The sequence below is a fragment of the Psammomys obesus genome, unplaced genomic scaffold (assembly GCF_907164565.1).
Source record: "Psammomys obesus unplaced genomic scaffold, mPsaObe1.curated_primary_1811, whole genome shotgun sequence".
NCBI classification, from domain to species: Eukaryota; Metazoa; Chordata; class Mammalia; order Rodentia; family Muridae; genus Psammomys; species Psammomys obesus.
In genome coordinates, this window is record NW_026586550.1 from 6,249,393 (window position 1) to 6,273,216 (window position 23,824).

General features: G+C 41.5%; 1 protein-coding gene across 1 annotated transcript in view; it reads left to right on the forward strand.

Annotated features, from left to right (window-relative positions):
- Lrguk (leucine rich repeats and guanylate kinase domain containing) overlaps positions 1–8,840 on the forward strand; it is a 75,150-nt gene extending 66,310 nt beyond the window's left edge. The window contains 3 exon segments of the mRNA XM_055602162.1: positions 72–161; positions 6,583–8,647; positions 8,649–8,840. Coding sequence (XP_055458137.1) covers positions 72–161; positions 6,583–8,647; positions 8,649–8,709 — 2,216 coding nt within the window. The 3' untranslated portion in view covers positions 8,710–8,840.
- Positions 8,841–23,824: the final 14,984 nt, after the last annotated feature.

Consider the following 23,824-nt stretch of genomic DNA (forward strand, 5'->3'; position numbering starts at 1 on the left):
TCCACTCACCATTGAACAGTGACTGTTTTGACATGGTTCTGGTATATTAAAATATTTGTTGTTTATTATAGATGACCTGGACATTGCCTACCAAAAGCTAAGTGATCTCATTCGAGAATACCTGGGATTGGCTGAGGCAGCTGCAAAGGATTTGGCTCCAGGTACTAACCTCTCTGTTGTACCAAGTTTATTGTCGGTGGAAAATAAGGCTGCTTTGTTGTTACTTGGATGCTCATTAGCTGGGCTGACGCTGGCTCATAATATTTCTACATGCTTCTCTGGGGTATATGAGTCAGCCCTCTGGATCTGTAACTATGCTGTCTCCATGTCTGTAGTGAGCCACTCCCCACCTCTCATCCCAGGGACACATTAGACGGTGCCCTGGAAGTGGACAGTAGATAAGAGTTGGTTTCATGGTTCAGAACTCAGCCTTCCAGAGGTCTTTTCCCTTAGGGAATTTTAACCTGTTGACAAGTATTGTACCCATCAAGTATACATTTAATCTAAGAATCTTTGTGTGAGAGTTTTCATACTCCTTTTGTTTGAACTGCCAGTCTTAAAAATGTTGCACTGCAGAGAATAGTGGGAAACTCACTTACATGTTTGGGGTGGGGATGGAGGTGGGGCCCTCTCTCAGCCACGCTCCTTAGCTGTTGTGGGTTTCAGGTTCTTGTTCTGAAGAATAGACAGCACATTCCCCTCTTGCCTCATGGGACATGAGCAGCAAATGTTAAGGGATGTGTGAGGGCATTGACTTGAAATCTAGGAATTCTAAGCCTAGAATTTTGGGACATGACCATTTGAGATGGATTTGAACTGCTCAAATTTGCCTCACATCCATGTGGATAGTTACTAACTAAAAAGTGTCTGGAGAAATTAGAACCATGTGCTAAAAGGAATGTAAAATACTATAGCAGCTACAGAAAATGGTATGTAAATTCCTTAAAGAGTTGGCAACTTTCACATGAGCTAGCTGTTTCAGTTCTGGATACATACCCTAAGCCACACTGAAAGCAAGATCTTGAGGAAATAGTTAGACACCTATTCATAGCAGTTCCATTCACATTAGCCAAAAGTGAAGCAACCGTGGGGTCCAGTGAGGGATGAATGGATACAGAACGTATCACAGACAGTCTTTGATGTTACTTCATCTTAAAAAGGAAGGAATTTTGGCACACAGTTTGACAGGAACTTTGAAGGTAGTATGGTGAGTGAAATAAGCTGGTCAGAACCGAATAGATTCTGTACAACTGCATTTCTATGAAGTATTTAGAACAGTCAGATTAGCAGGGTCAGGAAATAGAAGCTGATGATCAGAGGTTCAAGTAGGGAAGGGGGTGTTATTGTTTAATGGGTAGAGTTTAAGTTTTCAGAAGATGAAGTGAGTTCTGGCCATGGACAGCGATGGTGATCATACAACAATGTCAATGGACTTAATGTGCTGACTGGTGCCCTTAACAGTGGTGGAAATGGTGAATTGTATGTTTTACCACTACAATGAGAATCTTTTCCAGAGTCCCTCAATGGACTGGACTCTAGTCACACACACATATTTGCAAAATGTTAACCTAAAATAGCTGAAGCTTTGCAGCTTGGCAGTCCAAATAGGATTCTGCTTGCCTCATGACTTTCCTACAGGCCAAGAAGGGAGGCCAGGCCATGACTTTCGCAGAGTTCAAATCTCAGGCCCACACTGTGCCACATGGAATTTTGTACAGTCTTCCTAGGTCAAGTACTCCTTATATTTTGGACTGAGATCAGTGTAGTACTAGTAAACTCAAAAATATTACTTGACTGTCCTGCTATGTGTGTCTCATATGTTAAAATAACTAAAGTATGACATGCCAACTAGAAGATACTTCAAGAAAGTTTGGTGTATCAACATAGGGTGCATTGCAGAATGCCTAGGGAGGCTTGCACCTCCGTGGAACTTTCTCTTGAGGAAATATGACTCCCTTTGCTCTAATTCTTTGCTATCTAAGCAAACTTGTGATCTTTAATTTGGTCCTCTGGGTGGACCTGGCCCCTATTGGGGCTGTATCTTACGTGAGAACATGCTGCCCGGCTCCCTGAACCTGCCCCATCTCCCAGTGTAAATTAATAAATTGGTGTGCTGGCTTTTGCATCAGCCTCTTGTGGATTTGGATAAACACTGGTTAGTCCTCTGGGTAACTGAGAAGTGTGTGTTTCTTTGTGGTGCTTCTGAACAGAGAGGCAATGAGCAAGAGTTGGCACAATGGCCTGCAGACTCCATAACTGTCTTCTGTAGCTCTTTATCTCTACAGTGATCAGTGACTATAGTGTGCGGTGACTATTTGGCAAAGTAATAGGCAAGATACTGTGTACACAGGAAAGCAGATTTCCACTTGATAGTGTATAATAAATTTTACTTATTTGGAATAATTAGGTGAGGCCTATCTGATTTAATGAAAGGTATAAATTATAGAATTTATAAAAAAAATATAACTCAGAAACATTTACTAATCAAAACTGAGGCATCTAGTTATTGGCTAATGAAATCCTGGCTTGAAAAGTAGACAGAATGGGTTGTAATCAGTCAGCAGATCAATATCCTCAACAGAACCTTACTTTTCTGAAAGGTTTAATATTCTGAAAAAAAAAAAAAGTGTTTTCTTAAGGCAAAACCTTATCTCATGTTTACAGTTAATTTGCAGAGGGAGTTATTTTTTCAGTTGCTAATTAAAGATAAACTTCCACTTCAGTGGCATTGTAGAGATCAGACAGCATTCAAGTTAGTGTATTTGAAATTCTAATGAGTATGGTTCTTCTTAATAAGCTTTAGGGTATCTCTAATGGTCCAAGGAGTCAAGCCAGTGGCTTCTGTGAACTTCAGGACTGTAAAATCCTTGCCAAGGGTGAGGATCACCTGGTGATAGGGCCAGTTGAATGGGACCTGTTCTAGTTTCATTTCTGCTTCTGTGGTAAAATGTCATAACAAAAAGCAATTTGAGAAAAAAGTGTTTCAGGTGAGAGTGCATCACTATGGAAAAGTCAAGTCATATCCACTGTCAAGAGCAAAGAGAAATTAATGCATGCATGCTCACTTGCTTGCCAGGGCTAAGCTTGATTTCTCTGTTCTTACATAGTTCAGAACCCCCTGCCTAGGGAATGGGAACACCCACAGTGGGCTGCTGAGTTTTCTCATACAATTAACATACAGTCTCCCACATACACTCCCACAGGTCAAGCCAATATGTACCATTCTTCACTGAGGCTCTCTTCCCCAGGAAAGTCTAGGTTTTTTTGTCAAATTGACAAAAGTAGTAATCATCGTAGAGCACAGACATAATTCATCCCCATGAAATTTTAGAGAGTCCCTGAGAAGGGGTATCCACCAGCAGATGTACCATCCTGGACTGGACCTAGCTGGTCCTTGCCTCTTTACCTCTGCTCTGAGCTGAGTTATTCGGATCTTCTTCTCAATGATATATGAGATGTATATTCTATGACATGATATATAGCTATATGATATATATCATAGGATGTGATATATCAGAATATTTATATATATTTATATCCTAGAAGTTAAAACTGTCATCTTAGTATAGAAGATGTCAGTGATTAAGATGTGAAAGGGAAGAGAGTGAAATAAAGACTCTAGGAGAGGTTAGTCTGAACAATTTGATAACTGGATGGGTATCTGAAGCCTTACTTTTCTGACTTAAATCTAACAAGTAGTCATTAGTTCAAATAGAGAAATGAATTTGGAAAATCATCTTTTTCTTTTAAAAAAATTGTAATAATTCACGTGTCTGGCTTGGAGAGCTAAAGCTTTTCACACTGGATTAAGAGCATCTGTATGTTGAGCCTCAGTACAAACAGAAATCTCATGTTAGTAGCATCATCTTTCCAAAAGAGATAATCTTTTGTCAGTGCGAGACAAAGACAGTTTCCAAATATGCAAAGTAACAATATACAGCTTCATCCCTGGTAATCATGTGCTGCTCATTTGTTACTGGGAACACAGTGATGAGGTCCACGTGACAAGGAAGATGAAACAGAATGATGAAAGTAAGCCCAAGGGATGTCATTCCTGAGGTCAGTATCCACCTGCCTAAACCCAGAAATCTGAACCTTCACCAAGAGGGGTTAGTTGAATTTTCACTGAGTGCATATACAGTGAAGACAAGCTTTAAATGTGCCATTAATTTTAAATGCATACTAAGCAAGCATGGCATGAGCCTATTTTCCCCATAGTAATGTAGGAAACGTGGTTTCTGAAACATGAGGTTAACAATATAATTTTTATGAAATAAGAAGAAACTCACTTGATTAGCAACTCAGTGTAAGGGTATTTTCACCCTTAGTCCCTATAGAGCACTGGTTCTCAGCCCCCTAATGCTGCCTTTAATACAGTTCCTCATGTTACAGTGGTTTTGTTGCTACTTTCTAACTGTAATTTTGCTACTATTATGAATCATAATGCAAATATCTATGTTTTTTCAATGGTCTTGGGTGACCTCTTCGACAAAGGGCCTTTTGCCATAGTTGAGAACCACTGCTTTAGAACCTGTCTTGTTCTGTCCCTGCTGCCAGGGGGGTTTTAAGGAAGTGGACCTAATGAGCAGCCTGAGTTCTTGTCATAAAGGTTAGGAAATGAAATTATATTTTTCCCAATTCTGACTAATGATAAAGGGAAAAGGCAGCAATTTGCCAGCCCATAAAGTGGTGTTTTTATCTTCTAGTGAAAGGTATGGTATCATTTAGCCAAATTTCATGTATCGTTAAATCATCTGACTAGATAAAGAAAACCCTGTACGTCTTACAATAAAATTAAAAAAGAGTACCTTCAGCACTGAATTTCACTGTTTATACTCTTCTTTTTAAATTATATACGTGTATGATTACATACATCATGTAAGCATATTAACATGCTATTTTTTATTTTTTAGAAATTTTTACATTTGCAAAATTGTTTGCGCTTGTGTGTGTGTATGTGAGAGAGAGAGAGAGAGAATCAATGACAACTTGTGGGAATTGATTGTCTCTTTCCTCACTTGGATTCCAGGAGTCAAACTCAGGTCCTCAATCTTGGCAGCAAGAACTTTAACCACTGAACAATCGTGCCAGCTCTAAGTTTCCATTTTAATCACATTAAGTGTGAAAATCAGTGCCATTAACTACATTCTCAATGTTGTGTAACCATCAGTGCCACCTATTTTCAAAGTTTCCCATTCTCTAAAGCAGAAATTCTATGCTCTCTAAGTAGCAATCCCCTTGCCCAGGGAACTCTGATGTATTTTCTGCTCTCTGCAAATTTGCCCGTTGTATTTGCTTTCACTGTTTCACTTTCTAATTTAACCTTGTTTCTTATCTAAAATTGTGTTTTAGTTTATATCTGTGACAAATTTGGTGATGGAAATCATGAACACAGGGTACCATCAGAAACTCTACCCTGCGGGAAGCTTTTCACTCTGCCCACTTGTCTCCTTCCATTCTCAGGAATGGGACATCTATTTTGACTGTATATGTAAGGGAACCAGACTAGAAGGCTCAGGGTTAACCCAAAGTCACACAAACCCCTGCATTCTCCGTGGAGAGGGACAATGGTCAGGGATACACTTGCTGCTGGAGATGGACCACTCTGTGGTCACCAAAGCCTAGTCAAGATTAAGCTCTGACTATTGTTCAAGGTTGACCCAGCCTGATGTGCTAGCCCTGACCACTGCACACTTTACAGCCAGGTGCTCTAGGCTGAGTTAAGATGGTCTTTAGGTCACCAGAAGTATGTCAAGGCTTCTGTCTTTCATGAGCAAGTGTGTGATGAGGTGATGGTACCCAGGAGACCAGAGCCACTCTGAGAAGGTGTGATTGGATGGACATCTCTGCAGTGTCAGTATTGCCAGTGGCCTCTGGGAGCCATTTCTATAGCCAGGGAAATCTGGGGTGATAGTAGGGTTGAGGACCGTGATGTGGACCCCTGATCTTCAGGAGCAGACCCTCGTATTTTCTGATGTCCTTCTTTCCTTTCCTTACCGGGTTCCTCCTGGACTGTGACCCTCAAGGGCATTAGTAAAGAGACAGGACTCTGCACATCACTCACGGAATATTTCTTTACCATTAAACAGTGAAACCAAGCTCATTCGTTTGGAAACTCTCCTCACCATCCACAGATACAAATTTGGTTTTGAGTCAACATCTGGATGTTTAGTCATTTTAAATTCACCTTTCAGTTCATTAAGAAATGGTCCTAACTTCTATTAAATTAGAGAAGTGTAGCTTCTTAGTTTACCTCAAGGAGAAGGGGAGTTCTACATGTGGTTTTCTTCTTTTAAAGGTCCCCATGTGTCCAAAGAGAAATGAGGTTTTTTTTTTTTTAATTATGTATTATGTATACAATGTTCTGTCTGCATGTATACCTACATGCCAGAAGAAGGCACCAGATCTCATTATAGATGGTTGTGAGCCAGCATGTGGTAGCCGGGAATTGAACTTAGGACCTCTGGAAGAGCAGCCAGTGCTCTTAACCTCTGAGCCATCGCTTCAATAAGAAATGAGAATTTTTGTTGTTAATTTCTAACAAGAAAAAGCCATTGTAGCTAACTTCTCTTTATATTAAAGCAGGAGCTCCCTCTAGCAAGAAGACCATCTCTGGGGTCCCAGCACACCTGGTCCCCTCCCCTAGGCGCTTGGCAAGACTACAAGCAGATGGCCAAAAACCAGGGGCTTTCCTGGAAGTGCAGACTGAAGCAAAGGCCCCAGAAAATCAGAACCCTGCTCCCCCACAGAACCAGGAGTTAACTGAGGAGGGAGAAGTCAAAGAGCCTTCTCCCAGCATCCACCTGGACTTACCTCAGCAGGTCAGTTCTTCAACACTTGCTATTCCTCAGCAGGCCCAAGACACATCACCAAAGGCGGAGGAAGAGGATGATCAGCCAGCCAGCCTTCCTCCAAAAATAACCATTGAGATGGGTGGCCCTGAAGAGGAGCCTGGGCCACTTGTGCTAAAAGCAGAACAGTCTACTATTGCATCTCAGGAGATGCCTCAGCATCCTGATCCTGTTCCCCCACCAGGCCTTCAGATAGACCAGGATAAGGAATCCGGAGAGACTAAAGTAGCCCCTAGCAACCCACCCTTGACTGAACCTTCACAGGGACCCAACCTGGCTTCCCTCCGTCCTCAGAGAAAGCAGGATGAGGGAACTGAGTCAGCCAATGCTACACCCAGTAGTTCCACTCACAGTCTTCCAGAAAATCCTTCTCAACCCGCGGTAGAAAAGCCTACTGGGGGCTCTCAACCACCTCTGAAGGAGGAAACCCCCAAAGCAGCAGCTGTCCGGGCCAGTACTCCTTACCCAGAAGTATCCCCTCCCCAAGACTTATCCATAAACTCAAATCATACCCAGGTCAGGAAACAGCCAGTAGCCTTGCTTCCTAGAAGCCGGCTGGCTCCTACCAGGTTGCCCCAGCCCCAGACCCTGGCTCCTCTCCAGAGCAGGAGACCCACACCCAAGCTTCTCTCTCCTAGCAAGGAAGAGGTTTTGGGGACAAGCTCAGATAAGACCCCGACCCCATCTCCTGGGTCTCTCCCAACTCAGGATGGAGACCCCAGGAAGCTTCCCTCCATCAGCCCTCCCCAATCTAAACCGCCCTCAAATCCAAGCCCCCACACAGCCCATAGCCCACAGCAAGCCCAGGCTGGGAAAGCCAGTGAGCTGAAGCTCCCACTTATTAGCCCCCCGATCCAGGAACAAGTCCTGCAGCATACCCCCAACCAACCCCAGGAAGAGGAGGCACCCACAGTCCAGCTCCCACATATTTCTGCTCGGTCCAAGGAACCTCAGCTTCCCCAGAACACCGGGCCAAGGCCTGCTTCAAAGTCTGCAAAGGAAAGGAAAACTTCCAAAGGAGGCCATGTCTCCAGTAAGAAGATTCCAAATCTGCAGGCCTCAACTCACAGCCAGGAGCCCACTAAGCAGAAGGAAGCTACTGAAAAAAGACTTACGCAAAGAAAGACAGCTAAAGGGTCACCATACCCGAGAAAGATACCAATTGGGAAGTCTCAGACAGCGCAAGGAAAGTCTCAGACAGCCCAACAGCCAAAATCCCACTGCAAGCCAACTCCTAGGAATGTATCTGACCCACTTGACTCCAGTTCCCCTATGAGCCACACTGAACCAGTGCCAGCAGACCCCCAGAACAAGGAGGAGAAAAATCACAAAGAACACAATCCCAGAAAGAAGCCACAGGCCAATCTCACCCTGAAGAAAGTGGCTCAGTCCTCAAGTGCACCCCAAAACGGAGAAGTGTCTGAAGGACTAGCTCAAGAAAGTGAAACTGCCCTTGGTAAGGATCAGCAAACCCGAGAGGGTCTGGCCCCTGCCAAGTCATCACATGAGGTTTCTGCTCTGGAGGTGCCTCCTGTGGGAAGGGAACACACCCCAATACAGGGAAGGTCTCAGAAGAGAGAAGTTGTGGGGAAGCCCACAGAACAGGAGATTGCGGGCCCCAGCCAGCTGCGGGCCAAAGAGAAACAAGCCCATAAGGACACCAGGGAGATCAGACAGGGCTATGCCCAGAGACACAGCATACTTGTATCAAAGCAGCAATCCAAAGAAAAACGAACTCAAAAAAATGGGGTTGTGGCACCAGACAGAAGCCCTGCTACTCTCCAGAATCGGGTGTCAGGAGCAGGGTAGCTGGACGGGAAAACTTCAAGCCAGGGGCAGCCAGAGCATCAAAGTGTAGGCCTTAGCTCCTGAGAAAATGTGCCCTCCCCCCAAGCTGTGCTGTCATAGGACACGAAGGTGCAGCCAGTGGCTTCCTACTGCAGACACCAGTCAGCACCTTGCTTTGGGAGCCCAGAAGTCATTGTAACTCTGTTTCCCTTGTGGCAGCAGCAGGGGTGACAGGGGACACAACTTGTTGGTTGCTGCCAGTGACTCAGCCTAGAATGCTGGTGTCATTAAGGGTCCCTTGTGTTCAGCTACAGTTTTCAATAGGACTTCATGGCTGAAGCAGGGCAGATTGCCATCTTCCTTAGGAAAATTTACTTCCAGACTAGAAAATTCTTCATGCTCTTTGCATTGTTGGAGGGGCCTGGCAGCAGAAAGGATTCTGCAAAAAAGAACCCCTGCTGTTTTTAAAGATTCCCAGCCTTCAGTTAACTTGTGAGGATGGATCTCCATAAGCCAAGCCAAGCACATGAGGCAGATGTTATGAAACTCCCTTTTGTCTGTATATTTCAAAATGAGTACCCTCCTGCCTTTGAGTAGGAATCTGATGGCCCATGCCTTTGTTATTCTAAATCATCTGGTTGAACCATTTAAAAGCATTTGTGGGGAGAAAATTCAGAGAAATGGGCTTTTCATTTGTTTCTCTATATTCTATTATATTCCTGTCAGTGACTAAGGTGCAGCCAGAGGCAGCCCATGGAAACCTATTAGAAGGAAGTATGTGTACATGTCACACAGCCAAACTATGGGAAGGACCAGGGTGGAGCAGGCTCTCAGAGAGACAAGGTGCCAACTGCTGAACATCGCCTGGGTTCTTGTCATCTTCTGGACTAAGCAAAAGTCTGGGACTCCCATTACTTCTCACCTCTGTTCTCAATGTTGGCTCCATTCTTTGAACTATAAATGGCTATATATCAATCATTCTCTCTACATAGCAGGGACATGAACACAGACTACTCTCAAGTTACCTCTGATGGCATCTCTCATCTCTGCTATAAAGAGATTAATCTAAATCATCCTTAATCCTGAGATTAAAAAGAAAATCCAAAGAAAGGCTGATTACCCCTTTGATCAAGCATGGGTTTGTTGCCACCATGCATAACCCGCTAGGTCCACTGCTCTATATGAAGACTGTGCTTCTAGAAAGGAGGATAATTGCGGTCAAGACAATCAGCCCATGATTCTACTATTAAAAAGTTAGAAGATAATCATTGAGTACTTACTGTATGTACAGGAATGTATTGAAATTATGTTTGATATCCCATATTTCAATATGTAACCAAGGACTAGAGCCTGTGTCTTAATTTATAGAAAATATATGTACAAATGTTATTTCAAGTGTAATAGAAGACATTGATATTTTTCAAATCAGGGATGTAAGGGAGCCTCTCAGCAAACAAGACTGTTCTCATAACTATGTAATATTAGTACTTAATTTTCTGATTTATCTGCCTACTCTAAAAAAAATTATAGGATGTTTGTAAAGTAATTTGTGTTTATTAAGTGAAGTCATCATCAAGTAAGCCTTTATTGAGCATATCCTATGTGCCAGACATAGTAATGGTCTCTGGGTATGCAATAAGATAATGCTGACACTTCAAGGAACTCTGACGAAGGGTCCATTACTACACCATGTAATTAGGTTACCCCAAAGCATGCTCAGCTGTATTTGACATCCTGCAGATGAGAACACCTGTTCGTTTACTTTTCTAGACTGCAGTTAGGGCATTCACTGAGTGCTGAGGAAGGGCACAGAGCTCAGCCTGCTGGACCTGTACCAGGAAACACTTCTAAGAGAACTTCATCCCTCAGCTGAGTCTTCAAGGCTGCAAAATCAGTCAGTGGATGGATGAGGAAGGGGATGCTTCCTGTCATTAAATACACACACCGGGGCAGCTGGTGTCTCCTCAGGACCCAGAAGCCAGGTGAACTACAGACCTATCTAATCTGCCATGGGAAGAAGTTTGGGAAGCCCCATCTTGTAACAGTGAGTGGAGGCTGTGCTTAAATTTGTACTTGAGGGATAAAGTTAAGGAAGACAATAATAGAAACAGAATGACTGGCACATCATGGCAGGAGTCAGGACAGGTCTGGGTAAGGTCCTGAAAGATGGATGGTACTAATATCAGGGAAGGTCAAATCCATGTGGTATTTAGCTTGGCTGTGGAGAGGGTAGATTATGAAATACAGCAAGCAAAGAATTGCCTGCCCCCCTCTCTCTCTCTTTCCCCCCTCTCTCACAGAAGATCTCTTTATGTAGTTCTGGCTGGACTAGGAAGATGGCTTTGAACTCACAGAGCTATACCTGTCTCTGCCTCTTTTGGGATTGAAGTCATGTGCCATGATGACCAGCACATCTCTCATTTCCTGTACATGGAATTTGGGATGGCAGAGCCTCATATTGGTAACAGGATTTAGAATCATGTTGGGTGTCCTCTTTGGCTGCTATTTTGAAGGCCCTTGGAGCTGCCTTTTTGTTCAAGTGGTACACACTAAGCAAGTTTCCCTCTACTGTGGAGGGAGCCCTTGGATTCGTAATAAGGTTTTTTAATTTTTTTATTTTAATTTTATTAATTACAGTTTATTCACTTTATATCCCAGTTGTAGCCCTCTTCCCCATCCCCTCCCAATCCCACCCTCCCTCCTCGTCTCCTATGCCCTTCCCCCATCTATTCTCCTATCCTCCTCCCCTTTCATCTGACCTTAGTCTATCAGGTCTCATCAGGACTGGCTTCTTTGTCTTCCTCTGTGGACTGGTAAGGCTGCCCCCCCTCAGGTGGAGGTGATCAAAGAGCCAGCCACTGAGTTCATGTCAGAGACAGTTCCTTTTCCTATTATTGGGAAACCCTCTTGGACACTGAGCTGACATGGGCTACATCTGTGCAGGGGTTCTAGGTTATCTCCATGCATGGTCCTTATTTGGAGTATCAGTCTCACAAAAGACCCCTGGGCCCATATTTTTTGGTTCTGTTGCTCTCCTTGTAGAGGTCCTGTTCCCTCCAGGTCTTTCTATCTCTTCCTTCTTTCATAAGATTCCCTGCACTCTGCCCAGTGTTTGGCTATGAATCTCAGGATATGTTTTGATACCCATTTTCAGAGGCCCTCTGTGATAGGCTTCTATCCTGTTCTCCGTTTTCTTCCTCTTCCAATGTCCGTCTCATTTGCCTTTTTGAGTGAGGATTGATCATCTTACCCAGGGTCCTCCTTGTTTAGCTGCTTTAGGTGTATAGATTTTAGTATCTTTATCCTATATTATATGTCTAATATCCACTTATAAGTGAATATATACCATGTGTGTCCTTCTTCTTCTGGGATACCTCTCTCAGGGTGATCTTTTCTAGATCCCACCATTTGCCTGCAAAATTCATGATTTCTTTGTTTTTAATTGCTGAATAGTATTCCATTGTGTACATGTACCACAATTTCTGTATCCATTCCTCAACTGAGGGACATCGGGGTTGTTTCCAGCTTCTGGCTATACAAATAAATACAACTAAAGCTGCTACGAACATGGTTGAGCAAATGTCCTTGTATACTTGAGCATCTTTTGGATATATGCCTAGGAGTGGTATAGCTGGATCTTGAGGCAGCACTATTCCTAATTGTCTGAGAAAGTATCAGATCGATTTCCAAAGTGGTTGTACAAATTTATATTCCCAGCAGCAATGGAGTAGGGTTCCTCTTTCTCCACATCCTCTCCAGCAAGTGTTGTCACTTGAGTTTTTGATATTAGCCATTCTGATGGGTGTAAGGTGAAATCTCAGGGTCATTTTGATTTGCATCTCCCTGATGACTAAGGATGTTGAGCATTTCTCTAAGTGTTTCTCCACCATTCGATTTTCCTCTCTTGAAAATTCTCTGTTTAGCTCTGTGCCCCATTTTTTAAATTGGGTTACTTGATTTGTTGCTGTTTAACTTCTTGAGTCCTTTATATATTGTGGATGTTAGCCCTCTGTCAGATATAAGGTTGGTGAAGATCCTTTCCCAATCTGTAGGCTGTCGTTTTGTTCTGATAATAGTGCCCTTTGCTTTACAGAAGCTTTTCAGTTTCATGAGGTCACATTTATTGATTGTTGATCTAAGAGCCCTGATCTTAAGCTGTACTCTAGAGCAACAGTAATAAAAACTGCATGGTACTGGCATAGAAACAGAATGGTGGATCAATGGAATTGAATAGAAGACCCAGAAATAAACCCACACACTTATGGACACCTGATTTTTTACAAAGATGTCAAAACCATACAATGGAAAAAAGACAGCATCTTCAACAAATGGTGCTGGTCTAACTGGATGTCTCTATGTAGAAAAATGCAAATAGATCCATACTCATCACCCTGCACAAAACTAAAATCCAAGTGGATCAAAGATCTCAATATAAAAACGGACACACTAAACCTGTTAGAAGAAAAAGTGGGGAAGAGCCTTGAACTCAGGAGACAACTTCCTGAACAGAGCACCAACAGCATAAGAGAGGTTTTAAAAAAATTTTTTGGCTTGTTTGTTTCTGTGATTTGAATTTTTATACCTCAGACTCACTGCTTTTGGACTTTTGAAAGGAGTGGAAAAGACTGTTGTCTCTGGTGAAAGGATTTTGCTCTTAGTATTGATTATCTTGCCACAAAGAAAAGTTTCAGTTTTTCAATGCAGAGTACAAATATTTAAATGATAGTTTTCCATCTACACCAACAGGCAAAGTTCATATTGCCTCCACCTGACATTTGTCACAAGGCAGTCTTTAGAGATACAAAGAAAAGTCATGGTGGGCTCATAATACCAACTTCTTAAGGAAGTCTGGCATTTAGTGTTCAAATCAATGAGAGTATTTCCGCCAGGCATGAGAACCCTCTTTACATACAGAAAGAGCTGAGCCTCCAAAAGAAAGAGAAGGCATGATCAAGCAACTCACGAAAGAGGAAGTAAAAATGTCCAATAAATATGTCAGAAATAATTTAACCTTGTTGTAAGTTAAAACAGAACAGACTTTTTTTTTATACCAGCTTAGTCCATATAAAGCAGGTTAAGATGTATTTGGGGGAAGTCTCTTTTGTTGGTGAAGAAGTAAACTGGCCTGCCTTTTCTGAAGAACTGTTTTCTGCCCTCTGTCATGACAGAGTTACAGTTTATAGACCTTTAATCTGATCATTTAGATCCAAGAATTGTCATGAGGAAATGTACATGAGAATGTTCATATCAAATTTTATAATGAAGGTTAGAAATACTCTAATAGAATTTTTGAAATGCATTTACAACACAGCCATCTGCTAGAGACATCTGCCTTATGTTGCCCTTGTAATCATGTAGAATATTTACTTAAAAGACAGTGTTCACTACATATGAGGGAGAAAGGGGCCAAGGAGGTACAGTCAATGTGGTTCTCATGTTAACTCAGGAATGCTAGATCGTGACAGTTTTTTCCCCTCTCATTTATGTTTTTGGTATTTTCTAAGTTTTCTGCAATGAGTTCATGTTTATTCTGAGAAACATGAATTAATGCACATGCGTGCACGCGCGCACACACACACACTTTAAAGAGCTGTCGTGTCTCTTTGGTCTATTTCAATTTGATGTAATACAGAACTTTCTAAGAGTCAGGAGTGGCTTGCAGAAAAACAGAATGGCTTCCTCTAGACATCAGATGCATCATCTTACAAAAAAAGCCTCCGTACGTTGGCTGACGTCATAGAGTGGATGGAACCTAAGTTTCTCCTTATGATTTATGATCCACTTACAACTGGTCTACTTGTTGGGTATGAAGAATCAGCTGCCTTTTTCATTAAGTAGCATGCTTTTGTAGTAGAAAATGGAGTGTTCTTAGTAGTCATTAGCTCACTGGCTTAAAAATTATTTTTGAGCAAGCTCCATAGGTAGAAGTATATTTCACAGCATTGCAGCCCAGTAAACACAACCACATAAAGGGCAGCACCCTTCATAAGGTGATGCACTCGTATTTCTGTGGTGCTGCATTTAAATTTTCTGAAGGCAGGTTGTAGCCTACTAAATAAATTTCACAATGTAGTTGGCACAGTTTGAAAAGCTCTGTACTGAGCCTTCTGGACCTCAACCTTGTCCTGTTCCCTAGTCCTGCTTGCCAGGTCTCCTACTTTCTCTGTCTTCCTTCAGATTAGCTAGATAGGCTAGCCTCAACTTATACTGAATTCTCCTCTGAGGGCACGGTCTGGCATATTGGCAGTTAAGTCCTTTGTTATTTGTTGTTTGGTCTCAACCTGAGACCATATACCAACATACATAGCTGTAAGCTCTTATATAAAGCTTGGAAACACTCTTGATCGGCGTTGATGCTACCACTAAGTAATTAGCCAATTTCCTTAGCTCTGTGAGAAGCCTATAAACAACACTTACAGTAAAGGAGCCTCCAAATTCCACTTGAGGTCATTGAGGTGTTGATATGGCATCTAGCACAAAATGGCCATCAGTGAGTTTACATGCATGGCAGGATTTGAAAGACTAACTCTGTAATAACTTTTTGTGCTGACTAAGCATCCAGCAAAGAGAGCAAATGTCTGCCCCTCTTTCTGTGTGGTGATGGTACACAGTGTTAGCACAGTAGATGTCTAACCTCAAAGCTGCCTGTGGGATGGCAGTCATGAGCAGCAGAAGCTGAAGACCTTCTGTTAATGATTGTAACCTTAGAAAGTCTCAAGTATAAATCTGCTGAATGTCAAAATAATCCCTGGAAACTTCAGGTACTCTACAGTCTAGTCAAGAGTAAATGAGTGAGTATACTGAAAAGCACCTAGAACAGTGTCTGCCATATTCTCTGTACCAAGATGAGCATTTGTTAGCCCTAGCATGTAAAGAGGATAGGACAGTGTGTTCTGTTTAATCTAATTGTAGGTGTTTGTTAACTGAAATTGCCTTCTCTGAAAATCACTTTACAATTTCAGCCTTGACCAACTTAAGGAGCTTAAATGATATTAGAATGATATTTGAAAGAAATGGTAGTTCAGCATAATACTCCTAAAATGGGGGCTTCTTCAGTAGGCATTCGCAGGCTGCCACCTGGAGAAGACAAGGAGGGGCATCAAATATGAGCCAGTGGTGAATTTCCTTGTAACACACACATCAAATGCATAGGATAACAGCTGGCACATAGTACATGCTCAATAAATGCTAGCTGTTCTTTATTGTTATCTCATTATTGATTGAAATCAAGTATGTCCTACTGTGTAGAGAGCAAAATGCTTTCTCATTGCATTATGTGTCTGGGTAATAAACGTTTTGTTTTCTTTTTGTTGTGGCTTTTGCTCCTGGATCTATCGAGCCTCAGTTTTCAAGAACAGAACTAAGCATCCAAGTGGAGAAAGGCATAAAAGCCTTTGCTGGGAAAAGCAATCAATGAAATAGTGCCTAAGAGAAAGTTGCTCAAAAGGCTTAGTTTGGCCAGTGCAACAGAATGAGCCTAGATCATCCTAGCTACTCAAGAGGCCAAGGAAAGAGACTATCAAGTCAAGGGAGGTTAGCAATAAGAGGCTCCGTTTCATTGGTGCAGTGCCTCAGAAATATTTGTTCAAACAAATATTGGTCAAAAAAGAAGGAAACTTTAGGCCTGTGCTGAAGCTCCCTCTGGGTTTCTGTCCCTCAGGGTTTCCCTCCTGCCTGTCACTGCTGGTTCCCCTTGTCTCCAGTTTTCCCATAAAATGCAGATCTTTATAAACCAAGATTCACACTTGATATTTGCTCTTCCCTCTCTATATTTTATTTCATTCAAAGTATCAATTAACAACTTTATGATAAAGTTTCTCATTTTGTAAAACGTTCTGGTATTATCATATGTTTTAACTGGAACATTCTGGATTTGGTGTCTGAATACTGGCTTGTTAGTCGAGGTCCACTGAAAGTACAAACTACAAAGTCTAGAAGAAAAAAGAGATTTTAAACTTCATTTTCTCTGTGTATGAATATATTTTCACATGCATTTTTCCCTTGGTGTGGAATCTGTTTCTGTTTAAGTAGCTAGTTATCCCTTTGATTGGACACTGGAGAATAGAGCATCTCCCTGTTGGAACAGTTTAGCAAATGTATTCATTTTGCCATAGAAACATGAACATTATTACTCTATTTCCTTGGATTTTTGAGATAGCTTTCTACATAGTATCTTATTTTGCAATGGAAAATTATCATGGGTATTATATGAAATGAGTTTCTGTTTGCTATTATTCTTTTCTTAGAACACAAACAGACATGCTTTTGAGATACAATTCTGTCTTGGAAAAATAGCTTCTTTTGATACCTTCAATTTTGTGAAAATACTCCCTAATGAAGCCATTGTTTTTCTTCATTTTCATCTACAAAAACTATTCTATTAGAAATAAATATTTTCTATTCTATAGCACATTATTATGTTTTAATTTGTCTTAAGTCATTTTCATGGTTGTATATTTCATTGTATATATTTATGCATATTTCTTGTAGGGGTTGTGAGAATTTACATATGTATATATATTAATAATCATGACAGGGATAAATTACTCTTACTTAAAAGAAAATTGCATGTTTTAGAGCTTCTTTGCATAGAGGAAAAAATGAATACTGTTTTTCTGAAAACTGAAGCTTATTTCAGAAGTCATCCATTTCCAGTGACTGTTTCTTTTAAACTAGTTGGAATACAATTCCTTTTCAAATTTTTATTTAAATAGTTACAGGGTTTCGTATTGAAAAATGATCAGCCTCGTGTATATGGAGAGTGCCCATATGAATATGCTACACAAGTAATCTTACTACCATAGAAACACTGCTTATTAAAATGTGGCTTTCACTTTTCGTATTATTCACAGCCTGGCCGCCACATGGCAATTTAATTAGTACTCACTGACCTGGATGTTTGCCTTTGCTACCATGTTCTTATTTTCTCTTTTCCTGTGTGTGAAGTATCCTATGTCTCCTGTATGATGCAATAGTAAACACATGTACCTGGTTTGCTCCTATGTGTTTTTGTCTCTACCATATTTGCTGGCTAGATTGCATTCTGTGCATATTTCTTTAAAATGCACTGTCCAAATAATATTTGAGTCATTTGACTTCAAAGGAGCGCACCTAAATACAAGGTATAAGTCATTTTAGATAACTGCATTCTATTTGTTCCATATTTTTCTGCATTCTCTTGCTTCTGGTAATGATACTATCCATAAAGCAACTTGAAAATCCTCCATGCTTCATTAAACTCATTTACGCTTCACTGTAGGCATTTAAATAAATTTAATTGGCCTATATAATGAAGAGTGTGTGTCTTCCGTGGACTGTAAAGTAGTTTACATGCTTTTTAAGCTTCTCCTGAAGGCAAATTCAGATACTTTGACTTAAGATGATACTCTGGAAGTTTGAGGCAGTGCACTGTGGCATGTTTTTTTTTTCTTCTGATGTATTAAGACATTAGAAAAATATTTCTTAAATGATATGAAACTCTTTATTACAGGAATTCACCACTAAAGTGGTGTCATTCTAATGTAATTTAGATAATATAAACACATTATCTGTGTCTCAAATGTCGTATTGCTAGCTAGTAAGACATTAAACTGTTGGAATTAAGCTACACTACACTGTCAGATTGGGCATGGCTGTGTTATACCATAGTACAGAGAGTTTATGTCTTAGAAAGCTAGAAAAGGCCCATATGAAAACTGTATTTTGAATTAGCTTATATAATGTTTCTATAAAAATGATCCAGTAGGTAGGAACATACATGAATACACACATGTGATAAACGATCTTCTGTATGGCAGCTATTTCAACGTCTATGGTCTCCAGTTTTTGTCTTTTAAAAATATTTTATTAATTATTTGAAAAATCTTACATTGTACTTTGCTCATATTAGCGTCCTTTCTCTAACCCTTCCTAATCCACGCTCTCTTCCATACCCACCCAACTCTTCTGTACCTGTTAGTGTTTAAACACACAGAATGCTGTTTGTGCTGCCTATATATTCTTGGGCATGTGGCCATCTGCTCGTCAACCAACTAGGGGCCACATCATAAAAACAAACAAACTTTCCCACTCCTGTCATCTACCCATTGTAATAGATCCTCAGCTTGGGAGTGAGACTTCATGACCATATCCATTTCCTTCCTGGGTTTGTTGAGCTGTGCACTCTGTCCCAGATCCTGTGAGTTCCCGTATGCATCTGTCCTCTTGTACCTGGAAAACACTGCTTTTGTTCCAGTCACCCACTGCTCCTGGCTCTTAAAATCTTTTCACTTTCCTTTTAAGCAATGATTCCTGAGCCTTGGGGAGAGTGAGTGTGATATAGGAGTCCCCTTTAGGACTAAGGATTCCTTCGTCTTTTATTCTCTGCCTCTTGACTGGTTATGAGTCTCTGTATTAATCACCAGCAACTGCAAAAAGAAGCTTCTCTGCTGAGGTTTTAGGGGTGTACTAATCTATAATAACAAATCATCTGGATTCTGCTTACTATTTTGTCTACTTAGTAAAGTAGTAGGTTCTGCCTTAACTGGTGATCTGTCTAGCCCACAGATCCTGATAACAGTGACGAGTATGGGCTCCATCTTAAGAAGCAGGGCTTAACTGCAACCAGAAAATGGTTGGTTACCCCGTGACGTCTGTGCCACTATTGCATCGGTGGGCATTTCTTGCCAGGCCATTCATTCTTGTAGCTCTCAGGGTTCACAGCTGCAAAGATTGGTGATTGTTTTTCTCCTTTGGTACTACCTATAAAATGAGCCAGTAGCCATGAAGCATCTGGTCAGTAACAGCACAATTTCTCCATACCCTAAGACTTAAGTTTGGAGGTCATCAGGGCCTTACTGCTAAGTTCTAGGGGGTAACCAAGAGCAAGAGCAAGAGCCTGTAAGGTTTGGAGGTCTGTGACCCCACTGGTAGCAACTCCAGAAGAGGTAACTCATTCCCAGCACAGAAATTTTATTAGTCAGTGGATGAAAAGGTAATGAAAATATGGAGCATTTATACAATTTTTTAAATTTTTATTCAATTTGTTTAGCGTCAGCTGCTCTTTTCCACACTATTCAATCAACAGGACAAGTATTTTGTGAAATTAAAAACAAACAAACAAACAAAAAAAAAAAAACAAAGAAGCATAGCTGTATTTCCTCCATTATCCATCTGCTTTAGCCACAATGAATTTTGGGAGGGGGTACTGCTAGAGAGAGAGAATGGGAGAACAGGCCTGAGTGAAATTTGTGTGCAGAGGCCAAGGTTGACTGGTGAGCAGCAAGCCCCAGGCATCCTCCTGCCTGTGTAGCCCCACACCCAGCATGGGTTACAGACATGCACTGCAACACCAGAGTTTTATATGGGTACAAAGGAACCAAACTCAGGTTTGCATGCATCTGTAGCAGACACTGACTGAGCCATTTCTCCAACATTAGCAGTGAATTCTGTTTTTTTTTTTAATTGAAAAATTGATTTTTTTTTTCATAAATCTGATTACGGTTGCCTCTCCCAGATCCTCCTGACCTCACCATCCATCCAAATCTGCACCCTCTCTTTCTTTCTCTCATTAGAAAGCAAATGGGCATCTAGAAGAACAATAGTATAAAATAAAAACAAACAAATTGGAATAAGACAAAACAAACAAGCAGAAAAAACGAGCCAAAGAGAAAACACAAGAAACACATACAGCTGCAGGGACCCACACATTTCCATACACAGAAATCCTGCAAAAACACAAAACTGGAAACTGTATAATATATAACACAATGTATAAGCAAAAGACCTGTAAGGTCAAACAAAACAAAACAAATCGCTGGATTTATTTGTGTGGCCTTTGCTGCTGGGCATGGGGCAGGACGGCTGGGAGAAAACCAACTTTCCTTTGTGAATAGTTATCAAGTGAAGACAGCTTCTGGTTAGGGGTGGGTGCTGGTGTCTACTCTCCCTGTCAGCACTGGGACCGCATCAGGCCCCGTCCTGTGCACGCTGCCGCCATCTCTCTGTGTTCATACGTGTCAGTCCTGTTCTGTCTAGAAGGTCTTGTTTTCTTCTTTTCTCCATGCCATCTGTCTTACAATCTTTTTACTCCCTCTTCCTCAGATTTCCCTGAACCCTGAGGGAAGGACTTGATGGAAACCCATTTAGAACTGAGGGTTTCAAGTTCTCTTGCTCTCTGCACACTGTCCACTTGTGGGTCTTTATATAGTTCCCATCTACCCGAGCAGTGAATTTTTAATTAATGCTAATACTCAGATTAGCCATGCCTCTAGTTCCTTCTAAAGAACTGATTTCCCTGCCTCCTACTGTTCATCATCCATTCTTCAAGGTGTTTGAACGTTTTCTTTGTTCATGTCTTTAAAGTTCTGACCATCTCTCTATGTTATGGAGAATTCCCTTTTGACCCTACCCACCTCAGAGGACTTCTTTTGGCCACCACATCATCTCTTTCTGTCCCTTCACCTGACAACATGGATGGATTACCTGGCAGTTTTGTTGTGATAAGCATGGTTACTTTAATGTTCCTCTTGAGATTCCTCCTTACCTAGAGCTCCTGGGATATGGCCCTGACCATCTGCTGCACCAGCCAGTCAGTCATGCTCTGCTCGCAGGACAGGCGCTGCAATGTGGAGTTCTAGAGCCCCCTGCTGGGTCGACAGTGCAACAGCTTACACTTTCTTTATTGGTTTAGGATTGTCACAGTTGGTTCAAGTTCATGTTCAGTCCCAGCACACAGCATGGAAGGAGAGAGCTCACTCTTCTCCTGTCCTTCTCCCACCCGCTTCTCCTCTAGAGTCTCTTTTTCTTGAGACGTCATCTCACATAGCCCAGCCTAGCCTCAATTCTCTTTAGCTGAGGATGACCATGAACTTTTGACCCCCCTATCTCTACCTCCCAAGTGCTGGGATTACAAGTAGATGCCACCATGCCCCGCTGGTGAGAACTGGGTATTACACCCAAGGCTTGGTGCATGCTAAGTCATCTCTCTAAAAACAAGCCCAAGGCCTCATGTTTTTACAGGTATTTCTGTCCTCAGGCCAGCAGTGAAAAGTTCTATCTGTGGGCTGGATTCCAGGTTCTTCTTTACTTCAACTCACCATTTCAGAGAGCCCAGGCCTTGTCTTCCAAGCACAGAGACCTTGCCTTCCAGCTTAGGTGAGGGGTGTGAGGTTTAGCCCCAGTACCTCTAACTTCTTGGCATCTATTCCCACTTCTGACTCTTCACCTTCACCCAGAGGTTTTTATTTCCTGATTTTATTTTATATGTATTAAAAACATACTTCTATTGTACCTTAATGTTTTCTTCCCGTCTTCGGATGAAAGGTAGGTTCTCACACTTCCTCAATCAAGCATATTAACTAAAGATAGGTGAGAGTTATTTACTTTAGCATCTTATAAGCAATATTACTGAAATGCCTGATTAGCTGTAAACTCAGGACCTATCTGCATGAGCAAGAAAAATGTATATTCTATATCTCTGGATTTTCTAATGTTTTAAAGGAAAGGCTCAACATTAATTATGAACAATTCCTGTTCCAATGAACTCTCAAGCTTCTTAGAATTTCATGTTTTAATTTTTTCTAGGCTTGTGGAAGACTTTTATCAAATGGAATGGTATTATAAGGGTAACTTTAAATGTTATAAGCTATTGTGTTGTTGTTGTTCTTGCATGTTTTACATTAATGCTCACACCAAACCTGTGCTGAGTGGGTACATTCCACCTTCCAAGGGATTGTACCTCCTAGGTGCATTAACTTTATCATTGTCTTAATCTTATATGTATTAAGTTTAGCTTTACTGTACAGTGCATCTTATTTATTTTCAAGTTGAAATGCACAAACTTTACGTATACAGTTTCTTGTGTTTGGACAAATAAAATATAAAACATTGCTGTCACATCAAGAAGCTTACTCTCTTGTATGTTTCATTTACAAATTTATCTTTTCCTCACCAGATATTAAGGTATCTTACCAGAAGCCCGAAGACCTTTCTAGGAAGCACCGAATGGTTGAATTCATGGATTCAACAGACAGAAACTACCTTGCTAAATTATGGGTCAAACTTTCATCTAAAAAGTCACCAGTGGTAAGGGCAGGGAAGGGTCACCAGTGGTAGGTCAGGGAGGATGGGGTACAGTGATGATGGAACCTTACTCTGCCCCAGATAAAATGGGGTTTCAGGTCTGAGCATAGTGGCACATGCCTTTAATCCCAGCACTCAGGAGGCAGACACAGGTGGAACTCTGTAAGTTTGAGGCCAGACAGGACTACATAGTGAGACCCTGTCTTAAAAAACAAACAAACAAACTGAGGGAAGGGTTTAGAATTTAGAGCTTATTAAGTTTTCCTAATCTATTATCTCACATCTGGGAGCTGAAGACAAGATTGCTTCTCTCGCCTCCCCATCTCTCGGAATAGTTAACGTCTCTGACACTGGATTTTTAATGTCATTTGGGCGTCTTTCTCGCCAGCTCCCAGTAAGAGCCCTGGCATTCCACCCCTTTGCTTTGCAATAGAAAAGCACCACAATGAAACAAACACAGTAAGAAGTGCATTTCAAGGGCCAAGTTGGGGGCTGGAGAGATGGCTCAGAGGTTAAGAGCACTGGCTGTTCTTCCAGAGGTCCTGAGTTCAATTCCCAGTAACCACATGGTGGCTCACAACACTCTATAATGAGATCTGGTGCCCTCTTCTGGCCTGCAGGTGAATAGCAGGTAAAACACTCGTCTACATAAAATAAATAAATCGCAAGGGGTAAGTTAGCTGGAGCTGGGATGTGACTATGAGTATCTGGGAAAAATCAATTCTGCTCCAGAAGTGTGTTTCATGGCAGCACTATGTAAAGCAGGCCTGTAACTTTGTCTCAACTCAGCCCCAGAAACCAACCCATGTAGGAGTATCTAATGCATAATAGGGCCTGTGTTCAGCGTAGGTTATGTTCATTTTCATAGGTAATGATTTTTATGTGATGATCTGGGAACACAGAGACTTTAAAAATTGCAGTTGCAGAATATGCTTGTGGTGGTTAGAATAGGAACAGCCCCCATAGACTCATGTATGAATGCTTGACCCATAGAGAGTGCACTATTAGGAGGTGTGGCCTTGTTGGAGGAAGTGTGTCACTGTGGAGGTGGGCTTAGGGGTCTCCTATACTCAAGCTAGCCCAGTGTGACACACAGTCTCCTTCTGCTGCTGGCTAACCCAGAT